Consider the following 15,496-nt stretch of genomic DNA (forward strand, 5'->3'; position numbering starts at 1 on the left):
CTAGCTGGATGCAGTCAAGCTAATGCTGTATTTTGCTTCCCATGCGTGCTTTTTAAGTCGACAGGGTCAGATTCAGCATGGGCAGAGACAGGAGTAAGAGACATGAAACACTTGTCTGAAAAAATAAGAAAACACGAGAACACCAGGATGCACATAGATAACTCCGTGAAGCTAGCTATGCTAGGCAGAGTGAACATTGCAATGCAGCTGGACGAAGGACACAGGCTTGCGGTAAGAAGCACAATGAGGAGGTGGATAAAAACCGGCACATTTTATCAAAAATAATTGATTGTGTCAAGTTTTGCGGGGCTTTTGAGTTAGCCTTGCGTGGGCATGACGAGACTGACTCCTCGGACAACCCCGGCGTGTTCAAGGGACTTGTGGACTTTGTAGCGTCCCTCGACAGTGTGCTGGAGGAGCACCTCGAGACAGCCAGCGTTTTCAAAGGCACGTCGAAGACGGTACAGAACGAGCTGCTGGACTGCATGCTGTCGGTTGTAAGGGATTACATTCTGGAGGAAGTCAAAAACGCGGATTTTATCGCCATTCAAGCGGACGAGACGACGGACATTTCCACCCACTGCCAGCTGGTGCTTGTGCTACGCTACATAGATGCTAGCGGTAATGTACAAGAGCGGTTCTTCGAGTACATCACCATCCAGAACGCGACCGCTGACACCATCGCTACAGCGCTTATGGAGAGGCTGAGCACCATACTCCCACCCGGACAAACAGACAAACTTATTGCCCAGGCGTACGACGGGGCTGCCGTCATGAGGGGAATTGAATTGTATGAATAAGATGTCCTTATGTCAGTGTTGGAATAAATGATAGAAATGTAACTGCAAAGTAGTAATGCGTTTTTGATACCTTTTTTTGCATTGAATCGTACTAGGATGTTTGTTGAAATTGATTGGCCCTACCCAAAAAAAAATCCACCAGCCGCCACTGATATAGTATATAAGTCTAATGCAGTGAGGGCCAAAGAGCAAATGTACAATGGAGTATTAGGGCCACATTGAGGGAAAAAAAAATCAGAGATTTCCAGAATAAATTCACAATATTATCAGAAAAAAAGTCGTAACATTACGAAAATAAAGTCATAACTTTATGAGAAAAAAAGAAAATAACACGTAAAACTACTACTTAAATTATATAATAATATCATGACTGTGATTTCAAAATTTATATATATTTCAAACATTATTAGATTATGCTCATCACTGAATCACCAAATGATTTTGCCATGATTTTCTGCAGTTTTTACCATATGCATGAAAGTCAAAAGCCGTTTAGAAACCTGGTTCCACAACACTGTATGCATGGCAGAGAAATCAGAGTTCTCCTGGAGAAATCTAGCTGGCCAAATCAGGTTTCCTGAGTCCCCCACCTGGATGATGGAAAGCATGTTAAGAAACCAGCTTACTGGAGAACGCCAACTGTAACCTGAGGGGGTGTACTACGAGGCCGGTTCAACAGAGCCGGCTTTATTTGTGTCAGCTGGCTCGACAAAGCCTTAAGATAAGACTATTTTCTTCATCGGGCTCTGTGCGCGTTCCCATAAAAGGGCCGTTTGGTGTCATTTGAGTCTTCTACCAACTCTTCTTCTACTAAATGGACTGATAGCGGGCGTCTACCTCCGACTATGAAGAATATTAAAACAATTATTACAGTAAATAGCAACAATGCTGCTGTAAATAAGGTCAGAGAGGAATGCTGGCAGGAAATGACTTCTTGTGTAAAGGGCTGTCAAAGTTAACGCGATAATAATGCATATTTGTTTTAATGCCGCTAATTTCTTTAACGCATTAACGCAACTTGCGATTTTTAGGTTGTATTGGGTTCAGTTTTAAAGCTGGAGTGAGAGAGAAGATACTGGTATCATATAAAACTAGAGAATCTAAAGAATCCATTGGTACCAAGGCTAAATAACGCTCCAAATTTACGCTACATTTTGGCGAGGAAACAAAAGAAGAGAACCTATTACAGTTCTGTCACCCAGGTCCACAAGAGGTTCTACAAGAACGGGGACGCTATTCCAAGCGGAGTGGAAAGGTGCATTTTATAGACGATTTCAATCTGAAAACTCTGAACATAACCCCCCCAACCCCTCCACCTCGACTTAGGCTGCCCTGTCACTGCTCAGTTCGTATGCATCATCTACCTGATGACTTTATGCACCATGGCAGCAACAGTGGCTGTATGAAGGGGCAATGGAGAGGATTATTGTGTGTCTGTTGTTGGGATTCTCTTACTCAACTACATCGTGGCTCATCTACACATACACACACACACACACACACACACACACACACACACACACTCAGCATAATAAATAAGGCAACAGTGACAGAGACAAGAACAGTCCATGTTACCTCCATGTGCCATGTTTATTTGGCATATTGCCTGGATCCAGTTCTGTATTATTTATTCATGTTTATGTAGTCCTAATGCCTGGGCATGGGTTAAAAGCATTACTTTGGCCCCTGAGGATTAGATGTACAAGGTACTGAACTCATACTCTTTCCACAATGATGAAGAACCTGAAAATGCCATTCACATGTCAAATGGAGTTCCATTCCTAATAGAGTTCTGAGATCATTTCCTGAAAGCTCTTCGTCCAAACAGACAGTTGCTTTTTTACCCTTTCTTTTTCCAATGACAGAAACAGTTGTATCAGCATGATTATTTTGATTAGAAGAGCGGAAGATTGAGCGGAATGAATCCCCTAAACATCCCCACTGATTTTATCACTCCTAAAAACCATAGAGCGTTAGGATGTGCTACCCCTCTAGCTAGATGGCAGGAAAAAATACTGTCAAGATTAGAGCTGCACGATTAGTCAATTAACTGATAAGTCAATCATCAGAAAATGAATTGGCAACTATTTTAATAAGTGGTTCATTGTTTAACTCTATTATGATGCAGAAATGCTGAATATTTACATTTACAGTGTAAACTGTGGACTGTTGGTCAGACAAAACAAGACAGGAGAATATGTCATTTTTGTTTATAATTAATAGACCAAACAATTCATCAATTATTATAATATTATTGATATTGAAAGTAAGCGTTAGTTGCAGTCAGGATGAACAACGTTTTTTTGTCCATCTGACCAGAACATTCTTTAATAACCTGGAGAATCATTTGTTGCAAGCTACCTGCCATGTTGATTAAGGATGTCACGAGAACCGATACTTCGGTACCAACTCGGTACCAAAATTAAAAATTTGATGGTACTTGTTTTCTTCGGTACCGAAGGTACCGAACGATGCCTGTAATGGTCATTTGGTACCGGAGCGGAGGTACTGGAGATGCGATTCTTCCGGATCTAATGGGAGCAGTATACGCTTACAAGTGTTCTCATCTGCCGTGAAATGAAGGAAGAAGAAGAACGCCGTAACAGCACGGAAAAAAACAACAACACGAGACGTGAAAGATGTCAGCAGCTGCAGCGCTACCTCCGCCTCAACTCGCTGAGAAAACAAATAGAAGAGTCGGGTATGGAAGTACTTTGCGTTCGAGGCGGATTTACAAGGAGTAATAATGGATTCGTAAAAACCAATATGCGGTGCAGTAACGGTGCCGTCGTACTTTTCTTCCAATTTAGCACCTCAGAGACAGACATCCAGACAATATGGTTTGTTTTAAATACTTGAAGGCTTCATGCCACTGTTCTGTTTTACAATGTTAATAGACGTTTCTTTTTATTTATTACTTAAAGGCTACATGCCTCTGTTTTTTGTAATGTTGAAATGTTTTAATAAAGGAGTGTGTGTTGAATTACATGGGATTTATTGGGTTTTTTTTACCGTGGTATCGAATTGGTATCGAGAATCGTGTAAATTCACTGGTATTGGTATCGACTACTAGATTTCTGGTACCGTGACATCCCTAATGTTGATCCAGATGTTCTGTGATTGTCCAAAACTATGTGTGGACTGGCAAGTATCACACTGCATACGGTTGGAGCCTGGCCCTTTGCCTGCACAATGTGGCACCTTAACAAAGTACCCGGCCAATAGGACAGAACAGAATGAAATCCCCCTGATAGACTTGATGTAGTTTGTGAATCTTAAAGAAGCCTCCAGGCCTAATCTCCACAACGACACAGAGACCTTTACAACTCTATTAGTCATACATACAACGGATGACATTTGTAAGTGTATATAACATCAGCTGAGGTTTGGTTAATTATCATAGAGGCAGTGGAAAAGAAGCGGTTAATACACCAAGCACATTGCTTAGTACATTGTAAAAGTTAATGATGTGGAAATTAACTAAACTGTTCAGGAACTAGAAGAGTTCCTATTTAGATTTTTCATTTCCTTTTCTAGTGCACATCATGACTTGTTAGGAACTGGTCAATTTAAAGAAAAGTATGATTTGAAGGCACATTTTAGATTGTTGATGTAGCTTTGTTTAATTTTTTTACTCTTTGGTATCTGCGTAGTTCTGCAAAACAAAACTACAAAGAAAGCCCTGTCATTGTAAATCACAGTCACAAACACGTTGTCACATATGGGGTCTAAACTATGTAATTCATAGATTTTTTTTCCAGTCGAAATGTGCACTAAGATGCAAAAGATTAACTTAACGTTAGGTTGATCAATGTAAGAATATCCCATAATAGTACAAGATGTATGAGACTCTAAACAGCTGGACACTATGGGGAAAAATGGTATTGTCTGCTGTATCAGAATGTAGTAGGGCTGCAACGGTTTATGTATTTGTACCAAACTTTCACCGTACGGGGGTCACACTAATCAAAACTGTGTTAAGGCAATATTTCTGTAATTTTACGACACTTTATATTCCTTGCATGTGGGAGCCTGAGCGGAGCTGGGGCGAACAGTTGTTTTACTATCATGGAGAGGAAACAACATGTGCAAACTTTCTGACACCCAGCCTAACCAAAATAAGAGGAGCTCCTAAGAAAGTCAGACGCCGACCAGAAAACCATCTGCTGCAAAGCTCACCACATGCTGGTCCCCACTACGGGCATGATGAGAGAGCAGGCTATCCGTTGTCATTAACCGGCACATCATGCCTTGTTTCTTCTTCACCGTATACGGACTACGGTACGGTAGGGTTTTGCGCCCTTTTTTTATTTTTTGTATTATTTAATTTAGCGTTATATAGATACGTTTTATTATTAGGCATTAAAGATTATATATACTGTTGCTTTTTAAATGATAAAGATGACAGTCTTAAAACAAAATAAATACTTGTTTATTGTTATATGCACAACATGATAGGCAATGACACTTTGGTTGTGTCTGGTTGTGTCTGGTTGCTATGATACGGGATATCTGCAGAAGTAAAAATGTTAGCACAATGAAGAGTACTTGCTCTGGATGAAGGGAAGGCTGAAGCACGTATAGGTGGAGCGGACAGACTCACCAATCTGTGTGTTCATTTCTCCTCCATTGTTGTTGTTGATGTTGTTGATGTTGTCAGAACACTGCTGCTAAGCAACAGGAATATTAACGTTACTGTTGGCGTCTAGAAGCCACAAAGGCTAACAATTGAGCAAGCTAGCAAGTAGATAACATAATGCAGTAAATGCAAAGGCATACTGACAGAGGAAAAAGATGAGGCCGTTGGGAATATCTACATTTTCCTCAGACATATTATAAAATTACGGAGAAAAAACATATACGACTAAAATTACAATATATTAACTTATTATGCACCGAAAAATGAACTTCCATGTTTCCGCCATTTCTCACAACGCCAACAAACACGCCACAAGTTGCACTGTGGACAAAGGGCTCGCTGCGCCCTCTCTCCCCGCGGGGAGGGAAGGGGCCTCCTGCTCCCGGTGCGACTGTCGATCCCAACTGCGTCAATGAAAGTGAGGGCCGGCGTGCGCCAGCTGAGGAGGGATCCCGGCCCTGTGGGGTCGGGCGCACCACCGGCCCGTCTCGCCCGCACCGTCAGGGAGGTGGAGCGTGAGGACCCGAAAGATGGTGACGAGAGGTTAACATCCCGCCGCCGTAAAGTGGTATCGGTTTTTATAGTGAAAATAGTTTAACAAAGTCGCCAGTAGGCAAAATGCTCCCTCAGTCCTCAGCAGGAGGACATTGTCTGTCTTTGACACATGCACTACTGTAAATAAATGAAAACAAACGGATCTTTATGCATTCAGGGGAGGGGGGGGGGGGGGGCGGGGGTTCTCGCTGTAATGACCATGCACCGCACCCTGACCCCTAAACCGCGATATGAACTGAACTGTGTCTTCTGTGGACCGTTACACCCCTACAACGGAGCTTGGACTGAACAGAAAGGACAGAGAAATAGTGAGAGACAGTTCCTGCTTTGTTTGACACTCTGTGCATGTCACCTAACTGTTTTAATACTGTTTAATAATTAACTGCTTTTTATACTTTTGTACAGAATTGTACATGTATTGGATAGTTGATGCCAGACAGCAAAATGAAGAGGAGGAAAAAAAAAAGAGGAGCATAACATGAAAACTCAGATTTAAACCAGAGACTCTCCGGTTCCATGCTATATAATGGTATGGTTCCTAAGAGGCTATTTTTGTCCCCTAGTACCATGCGTGAAGAACTAAATAAACAGAAACACTGGTACCCCATTAAACAGTGTGTGATTGCTGAATAAAGAACACTACCAGGTGGTTAATGAATAACCTGCACCAGAATGCTCGTTTTCTAACAAAGCTGCTAGAAGGCTCATTTGCAAGAACTACAATGTGGAACCTTCTGAAAAGCCAGGTTAGCTGTTACGTCAAGCATAGCAAAGGGATGTTTTCATTGCCAAATATTTTAGTCACAACAGGATGAAGCAAGCAAATAATATGAGGCCTTTCCAGAATACACACTGTTTAAGACCCCAATCAGAGAATGACCAGATGTGGAAACTGAAACCTTCATCGGGGAGCGTTTTGGCATGAATACTTTCACACAGAACAAAAATATTATGTGACGAAAAGCCGGAACAAGGTGAGTTGCGTCTATATTTATGAAACAGCAACACGGAGGCTCCGTAGTCCGAACCAAGACGGCAAACATTATTACTCCTTTCAACCTTGACAGAGACAGCTCAGAATATACACAGGCAAGTTTATTCATCACTCCCCTGGTGTGTAAAGCCCTTTAAAGGGACTGTTTGTAAGAATCAGAATGTCTTGTTAACAGCAACACCTGTGGCCGTTAAGTCAACGAAAGTCAGCGTCCTGTTGCTCGCGCTTGTGCTCGCTCTACATAGACATGAACGAGCATCGCTCAAAACAGTGAGGAGACACACGTCAGCTAAAAGCACAATATCACTCTATATTTCAGCTGCTTGGCAGTAATGTTAGCTGACCAGACAAAGGTCTCTCCATGAATCAATGCTGATCCTAGTGTTGGCTTTTCCTGCCTCAGCCTCCCGACCGCGGCCGGAGGGAACAGGGGAGACACCGGAGTTTTGGTCGGAGACGATAACGTTTCTCTCTGCGGAGCCCCGTCACTTCATAAGACACGGGAAACCTCTGTTGGTCTGGAGGAGCTGCAGCAGTTATTTCTGCACAAACGTCCACTGTACATTCACTAGATATTCTCAGAGCTAAACTAACTCTTCTGCAGTGTGGAGTGTGCACGTGAGAGTGGAGCGAAAGAGCGAGAACGAGCGCGGTGTGTGAGTGAAGGCAAGCAGAGGATCAGAGGATCAGAGTACAGCAGAGACTCCGGTTCTGGAGACCAAAGCTACGGTCTCCCCCGCGTCCTCCGACCGCGGCCAACACTGTTTAACAGACGGGCTTCACTAGATACAACCAAGAGATTTTGGTGTTTCACTGTAGTTTGTGTTGGAGTCTGAGTCTGAACAGCGTAGCCACACGCGAGCGCGCATGGGACACCGACCCGCAATGATTTATACGTGTAAGAAGTTACAAACAGTCCCTTAAAGGGGAACACCACCTAAATTAAGAATTCTAGTATGTTATTTCCATGGCCTATACAATTAAATTAACGTGTGAACATGAGCTACTCTCTCTCAAAGCCAGCAACCAGAGAAGTCGGTCTCAAACTTGTGATGTCATCAAGTGTAAAGCCTGGAGCTGCTCCATGTACAATGAATGGGAGACTGATTTTGTGAACCCACAGATTGTTTTCTTTTATATTATTTATATTTACCCAAATGAGCTTTATTCTATCTGAAAATACTCTGAATATACTCAGAACATTCCCCTGGGTGTTCTCAGTGTCATCTAGATAGAACATCTTTCCCAATTCATTATTCCACACTTTATACTTGATGACATCACACATTTGAGTTTTAGCACTCTGATTTGGGGATTTGCGAGAGAGTTGTTCATGTTCACTAATATTTTTTGGACTGTTCTAGACCATAGGAATAACATGGATGAGTTTTGAAAATGGGTGTAGTTCCCCTTTAAATACTACTAGGTCAAAATGCTCTCAATGTGACATCTTTAGGCACACATTGAATTGCACCGAAGACAAGCTCATAGCATTAACTAATCAGACACAGCATACTTTACATTGGAATATGTTGTTTTGTAACTTCATGGAAAAATAGATCAAGTCCAAAATCGACATGTCACGATACCAGAAAATTAGTAATCGATACCAATACCAGTGAAATTCAATGATTCTCTATATCAACTTAATGCTAAGGTCAAAAACAAAAGTAAAACAATAAATTCCATGTAGCCTACTTCAACATACACTCCTTTATTACCGTTTGTATACGTTTTTTTGTTAGGAAGTTAAACAGGTCATAATTCCCTCTCTATTATCTATTTTATTATTCGATATACTCCTTCAAACAACTGGATTTATTCAAGTTTCTCTCTAAAAACTACATTTTACTTTTGAACACAACGTTAGCCCAATACTCATCTTTACTGAATAGAGCCTGAACGCATCATACTGTAAATTAATGGCGCCTCCTGTGTTGAAATCGGAGAGCTAGTTAACGTTAGCTGTTAGTAGCCGGTAAACAGCTCAGTCCTGCACGGAGCTAACTGCTAATGTTAACTAGCTCTCGTCCTGCAATTACAACACGGACTTGTTGTAAGTAATGTAGCATTATCGGGGAGCTAATAAGGAGGGTGCGTCCCCTGGATGCATCAATATGGCGACGTTAGTCTCGAGCCCTGACGGTACCTGCGGTATTGTGGAAAAACGAGTACTGTTACGTTTTCATGTTTTTTTGGTATCAACTTGATTCTCGTGACATCCCTAGTCCAAAAGGAAGTATGATGCTCTCCAGCTATTATCTAGGTCAGGGGGGCGGCAACCTTTACTATCAAAAGAGCCATTTTAGGGGAAAAAATAAATAAAGAAATCTGTCTGGAGCCGCAAAACATTTGAGCATTGTGATGAAGGTAACACAGTTTATAGTCTAAGTATATAGTATATAAGTCTAATGCAGTGAGGGCCCAAGTGTAAATGTATGACGGAGTATTAGGGCCACATTGAGGGAAAAAACATCTGAGATTTACAGAAAAAAGTCAGAATATTACGACTTTTTATAGTAGTAATATTATGGGAATAAAGTCATAACTTTTAAGAGAAAAAAAGTTGTAATATTACGAAAATAAAGTCATAACTTTACGAGAAAATAAGGCGTATTATTACATGAATAAAGTCATAACTTTACAAGAAAAAAAAGTCGTAATATTACGAAAAAATAAAGTCACAACTTTACGAGAAAAAAAAGTTGTAATATTACGAAAAAATTAAGTCACAAGTTTACGAGAAAAATAGAAAATAACACGTAAAATTACAACTTTATAATATTATGACTTTATTCTCGTAATATTACGACTTTTGTTCTCGTAATCTTCTGACTTTATTCTCAGAAAATGTATTTGTAGTGGTTAATTTGCGCAGCAGGTCAGCGGTGAAGGTACTCACCCTCCTGATCTCCTCTTGCCCCCGCGGCCTGGCACGGTTCCTCCCATCCTCACCTGACCGCCTCCAACTGCCCCCGGCATCGCCACTGTCCCTGGCAACTCACTGCTCATCTCTGGAAGATACGACAGCAACAGCAAAACAGCATAGGGTTAGGAGCAGTACCCGTCACACAGACTACCATTAAACTTACAGTGTTTCCCATTTGTACAATTATTATACATATTATGAACATTTCCTGTAGACGTGTACACTGTTTTGTTTTCAGCAGCACCTTTAAAGCTTCATCTGACTCTAAATCTTGCGGTTCTGCTCACTTCAATCTGTTGTGCTCTCTGTTAGGATGGATACCTCACTGATACTGCTGGCTGTTGTGGTTCACTCAGTACACATTAGGAAAGGGTTCAAACATTATGGGACACAATAAACCATACTGACAGGCGCGGTACAATCAACAAAGGCAGGCCTTACATTAGCAGGGCCAATCAATGAAGAACATTATATTTAGAGACATCATAGTTTACAGTTCCCTGTTCCCTTCATTGATCGCTGAGTTCACAGCATCTTGCACAGCGTGAGATTTTAAAGGTCTGTTTTGCTATGAAGCAATATTCTGATGAGCAGGTAACTGTTCTGTATTTATCTTCTGCTCGTGCATATGGATGCACAAGCATGAAAGTCACATGATACATATCATAATCCTGCTGATGGTTTCAAGCTAGTCCACTGATTGTGGAAGTCAGTCACAAAACAATGTAGAAATGAGCCAACAAAGGGAAAGAATAGGAACACTGCTATCCAACAGACAAAGATAGAAACAGATCAGGTCTGCAAATGTTTAATGAGCAAGGAAATGCAACACTTTCGTTAGGCCCCGTTGATACACACGATGAGTTTTGGTGAGAAATATGAACGTATACAGAAATTCACAGGGCACTTTTAAATTAGGGATGTGCATTCCAAGCAAAAATACTATTCTATAATCACTGGGAACTAATCGATGATTTTTTTTTTTTAAATCGCCGCATACCCCACAAACCCCTGACACCCGGAGCAGCTGCTCCGCGGGGAGAGAGAGACACAGTGGGGGAAAACGGCATGTAAAGTCGGCACATTTTCCCATCTAACGCTGTGGATTAAGAGTTTATTTCAACCATATTGTTGTAACAGAGGAAGAGGCCGGTGGAAAGACAAACCAAGATGGTTTTGGTGAGTTTTATTTTGTTTCTGTCGGGTTTGAATGACGATGTGTTCCGCTGCTCGAACAGCTGATCTACCTGCTGAAACTACGAGGGGCACGGCGCCGCTTGCACACACACACACACACACACACACACACACACACCTGCGCTGACAGAAAAGAGTCGAACTGAACGTTATACCGGTAGTAACGTTACTACCGGTGCCTGCGACGGTTAAAACAAGGGAAAATATGTATATTTTTTAAGATAGAACGATAGACGCATAAAGTAGTCGATTTTTTATAATTTAATGACTATTCGAAAAATCTAAAATCATGACCCATCCCTACTTTAATTACAGCCCTACCTGTACATTTGTTCACAGGTAGGGCTGGATAAATCATTCAATATGTTACCAATTTCAGTATTTTATTTAAGCAAAGTTCTTGTACAGCTGCATATGCTTGGACAACATTTGAAAGATGTGGTTTATTTCGTTAAATGAACAAAAGAGCTATGTAGAAAAACCTGTAGATTCAACAGAATGAATGATTTTACCAACTGGTTTTAACCATGTCATTTCAAATATTTGAGTAAATCAAGTAATCAATTAATTCCCCAAAACAGTCAGAAGTGCAAATATTTGCAAAATGATCTCTTCAAATGGCTTGAATTGTCCGAACAACAGCTAAAAAAACACAAAGACTTTATATGACAAACTGAAGCAGGAAATGCTCATCTGTGAGGCTGGAAACAGCACATTTGTGGCATTATTGATTGAAACATGACTTAAAGCTGCAGTCGCAGTTGTCATAGTTGCTCAAACCCGTCACTATATCCCGACAGCAGTGCACGAGTCAGATAATCTGTGAAAAATCATGATCCTCTGCCTGCTCCTAGCGACTCCTAATAGCATCTGCAAGATTCCACCGTGCCCATAGAAAAACAACCAATCAGAGTCGAGGAGTCTCTAACGCAGCTGTCAATCACTGCCGGCAAAGCTCAAACTTCAATCAAACAGTCAAACTAGGAAGCGTTGATCAAATATGAATCAATATTCTGTTACTGTAATGCCTATTTCTCACCTCAAATGTTTTCAGAAACATATTTCAGTGTTTAGCTGTAGCTGCGGTGCTTGGGTTTTGGCTCGACTGTTTTCAACGTGGCGGCCAGGTCACAAACTTTCTCATTTTACAGCTTGACAGTAACATTTCTTTCTAGATCTGGTACAAAAACAATTGAATGCAGGTATCGTTTGACTGGAGAAGTTTTGATATACTTGGTACTAGGGCATGTACATTCCAAGCAAAAACACTATTCCATAATCACTGCCAACTAGTTGATGATTTTTACCCTGCATACCCCAACATACCCCCCGCATAATGACAAGATGTTCCGCTGCTCGAATGCTGATCTACAAGCTGAAACTCCTAGGATGTGCGGCGCCACTTGCACACAACACACACACAACCCACACCTGCGCTGACAGAAAGAGCCGAACTGAATGTGTATATATGTGTATATGTGTGTTATAGTTACCATGGCGCCGTAGAGACAGGGCGGACATGCCAGGAGCTCGTACATGTTAAGGTTATTTTAGTGTTTTTTTTAAAGATTAATTTTTATATTAGGCCAGTTTTATGTTATTTTGTTAAGTTTTGCTAGTTTTATGTCTCGTGATAGTTTCAGGCTCTATAGTATCAGTTAAGTAAAGCAACTTCAAAGAATGGACGACGGCGACAATAACAACAACAATAACAAAGCCCCCAGGATCAGTTACAACAGAGAGACTCTTCTGAACATCAGAGAGAGGAGCATTCACCACAGCCGGGACCTCCTCACTCCGGATCTAACTCTCTTTCCTGAACTGAGGAGGACAGACAGGCGAGCCGGGGTCTGACCGAAGTCCGGGTCCCAACAGAGAAGGAATGAGGCCGGCGAGCCGGGGTCCTGGTTCGACTGAGACGGCGCGCTCATCGCCCCCACTCCCCACTATGTTACTGGCAAATGTGCAGTCGCTCGACAACAAACTGTGCGAGCTGCGGGCGCTCGGATATGTTCCAGCCGGACATCAGAAACTGTAACATTATCTGCCTCACGGAGACCTGGCTATCAGCTGAGGTACCGGACCACGCCATCGAGCCCCGGGTTTCACCGTCCATCGGACGGACAGAGACCAGGAGCTCTCCGGGAAAACGAGGGGCGGAGGGGTATGTCTGATGGTTAACCGGACTTGGTGTGTCCAACAGAACATCAGGACCATCGGCACCTTCTGCTCTTCCCTGACTTGGATTACTATCATGCTGCAGTGTCTGCCTTTTTGGCTCCGAGGGAGTTTACATCGGTTACTATCGCCGGTGTTTATATCCCCCCCCAGGCCGACACGGACAGAGCGCTCCGGGAGTACACAGGGCAGTTAACGTGCAGGAGACCGCGCACCCGAGACCGCACTCATTGTTGCGGGGGACTTCAACCGGGCCAATCTGAAGAACATTTCCCCCAAACTGTACCAACACATTCACTTCAACACACGGTGGGACAATACACTGGACCACTGCTACACACCCTTCCGCAACGGCTATAAAGCCCTCCCCCGCCCACCTTTCGGCAAATCGGATCACTCCTCCATCCTCCTTCTCCCCAGCCTATAGGCAGAGACTGAAAACGTGAAGCCCCCGCCTACAGGACCGTTCACTGTTGTCAGACCAATCAGACGCCATCCTTCAGGATTGTTTTGATCACGTGGACTGGGAGATGTTCAGGACTGCCAAAACGACAGCATCAGTGGCTCACAGACACAGTCACCAGCTCATCAGGACATGCACGGAGGAAGTAGTCCCACACAAAAACCATAAAGACAAAGACAAATCAAAAGCCCTGGATAAACTGTGATGTCCGTGCAGCCCTCAATGCACGGAACACAGCCTTCACCTCAGGCTCACCAGACGACTACAAACATTCACGTTACTCTTTAAGGGACAGTAATCAAACAGGCAAAGAGAGACTACAGACAACGGGTGGAGTCCAAACTCACTTCCAACAACCCAAGGCACTTGTGGCAAGGACTCCAACCATGACAGACTTTAAAGGCCCAGACAACAGATCACAGGACACCAGCACCCAACCTCCCAGACAAACTCAATCATTTTTATGCCAGGTTTGACTCCTCTGTCAGACCCCTGTGTCATGTCCTGCCCCACCCCCACCCCTGCAGACAATCAGAACCCCCCCTTACAACCACTACCATCCAACACTGACAACCCCCTTCCCTCTACCCCCACCTCAGCTGAAAACCTGGATTGCACCACCACCTCCACACCCCTCCCCCATGACGGTTGCCAGAACAGGACCGTCCCCTCTCCAATCACATAGGCTGATGTTCGCCGGACCCTCCTGCGTATCAACCCACGCAAAGCGGCCGGCCCAGACGGCATTCCTGGACGCGTCCTGAAGTCCTGCGCACACCAGTTGGCGGGGGTTTTCACAACAATTTTCAACCTGTCACTATCTCTCCAGACTGTCCCCACCTGCTTCAAATCCACCACCATCATCCCCATCCCCAAACAACAAAAAGTAACCAGCTTAAACGACTGGCGCCCCATAGCCCTCACCCCCATAATCAGCAAGTGTTTTGAGAAACTGGTTAAATCCCTAATCTGCCCCATGCTTCCCCCCACACTCGACCCCCTACAATTTGCATACCGCCCACACAGAGGCACAGAGGACGCCATCGCCCATGTACTACACACCGCCCTCTCCCACCTGGAAGGAAGGGACACCTATGTGAGGATGCTGTTCGTGGATTACAGCTCAGCGTTCAACACCATAGTGCCCTCCAGGCTCGTCAGTAAACTCAAGGATCTGGGCCTGAACACACCACTGTGTGACTGGATCCTGGACTTTCTGACGGGACGCCCCCAGGTGGTGAGAATCAACAACCTCACCTCGACTTCACTGACTCTAAGCACAGGAGCGCCTCAGGGCTGTGTTCTCAGCCCCCTCCTGTACTCCCTCTACACCCACGACTGTGTGGCAACAAGAGCTTCAAACACCATCGTGAAGTTTGCGGACGACACAGCAGTTGTGGGGTTGATCTCCCATGGCGACGAGATGGCTTACAGGGAGGAGGTGACCACCCTGGAACAGTGGTGTCAGAACAACCACCTCTCCCTGAACATCTCAAAGACCAAGGAGGTCATCGTGGATTACAGGAGGGGGGGTTGCACTCACCCCCCAGTCACCATCAACGGCACAGCGGTGGAGAGGGTGGACACCTTTAAATACCTGGGTATCAACATCCATAAGGACTTGACATGGGCCACCCACACCACCGCTGTAGTCAGGAAGTCCCAGCAGAGACTGTACGCTCTGAGGCGACTCAAGACTTTCAGACTGAAACCGCAAATCTTCAGGGACTTCTACCGGGGC

At 43.6% G+C, this 15,496-nt stretch overlaps 1 protein-coding gene across 4 annotated transcripts in view; it reads right to left on the reverse strand.

Moving 5' to 3' along the window:
• Positions 1-15,496, reverse strand: part of arnt2 (aryl-hydrocarbon receptor nuclear translocator 2) — a 105,082-nt gene that overhangs the window by 78,100 nt on the left and 11,486 nt on the right. For all 4 annotated transcript variants that reach the window (XM_037796653.1, XM_037796671.1, XM_037796644.1 and 1 more), the window contains exon 2: positions 9,891-10,002. In XM_037796653.1, coding sequence (XP_037652581.1) covers positions 9,891-10,002 — 112 coding nt within the window. The remainder of the gene's footprint in view (positions 1-9,890; positions 10,003-15,496) is intronic.

The sequence above is a fragment of the Sebastes umbrosus genome, chromosome 2 (genome assembly GCF_015220745.1).
Source record: "Sebastes umbrosus isolate fSebUmb1 chromosome 2, fSebUmb1.pri, whole genome shotgun sequence".
NCBI lineage: Eukaryota > Metazoa > Chordata > Actinopteri > Perciformes > Sebastidae > Sebastes > Sebastes umbrosus.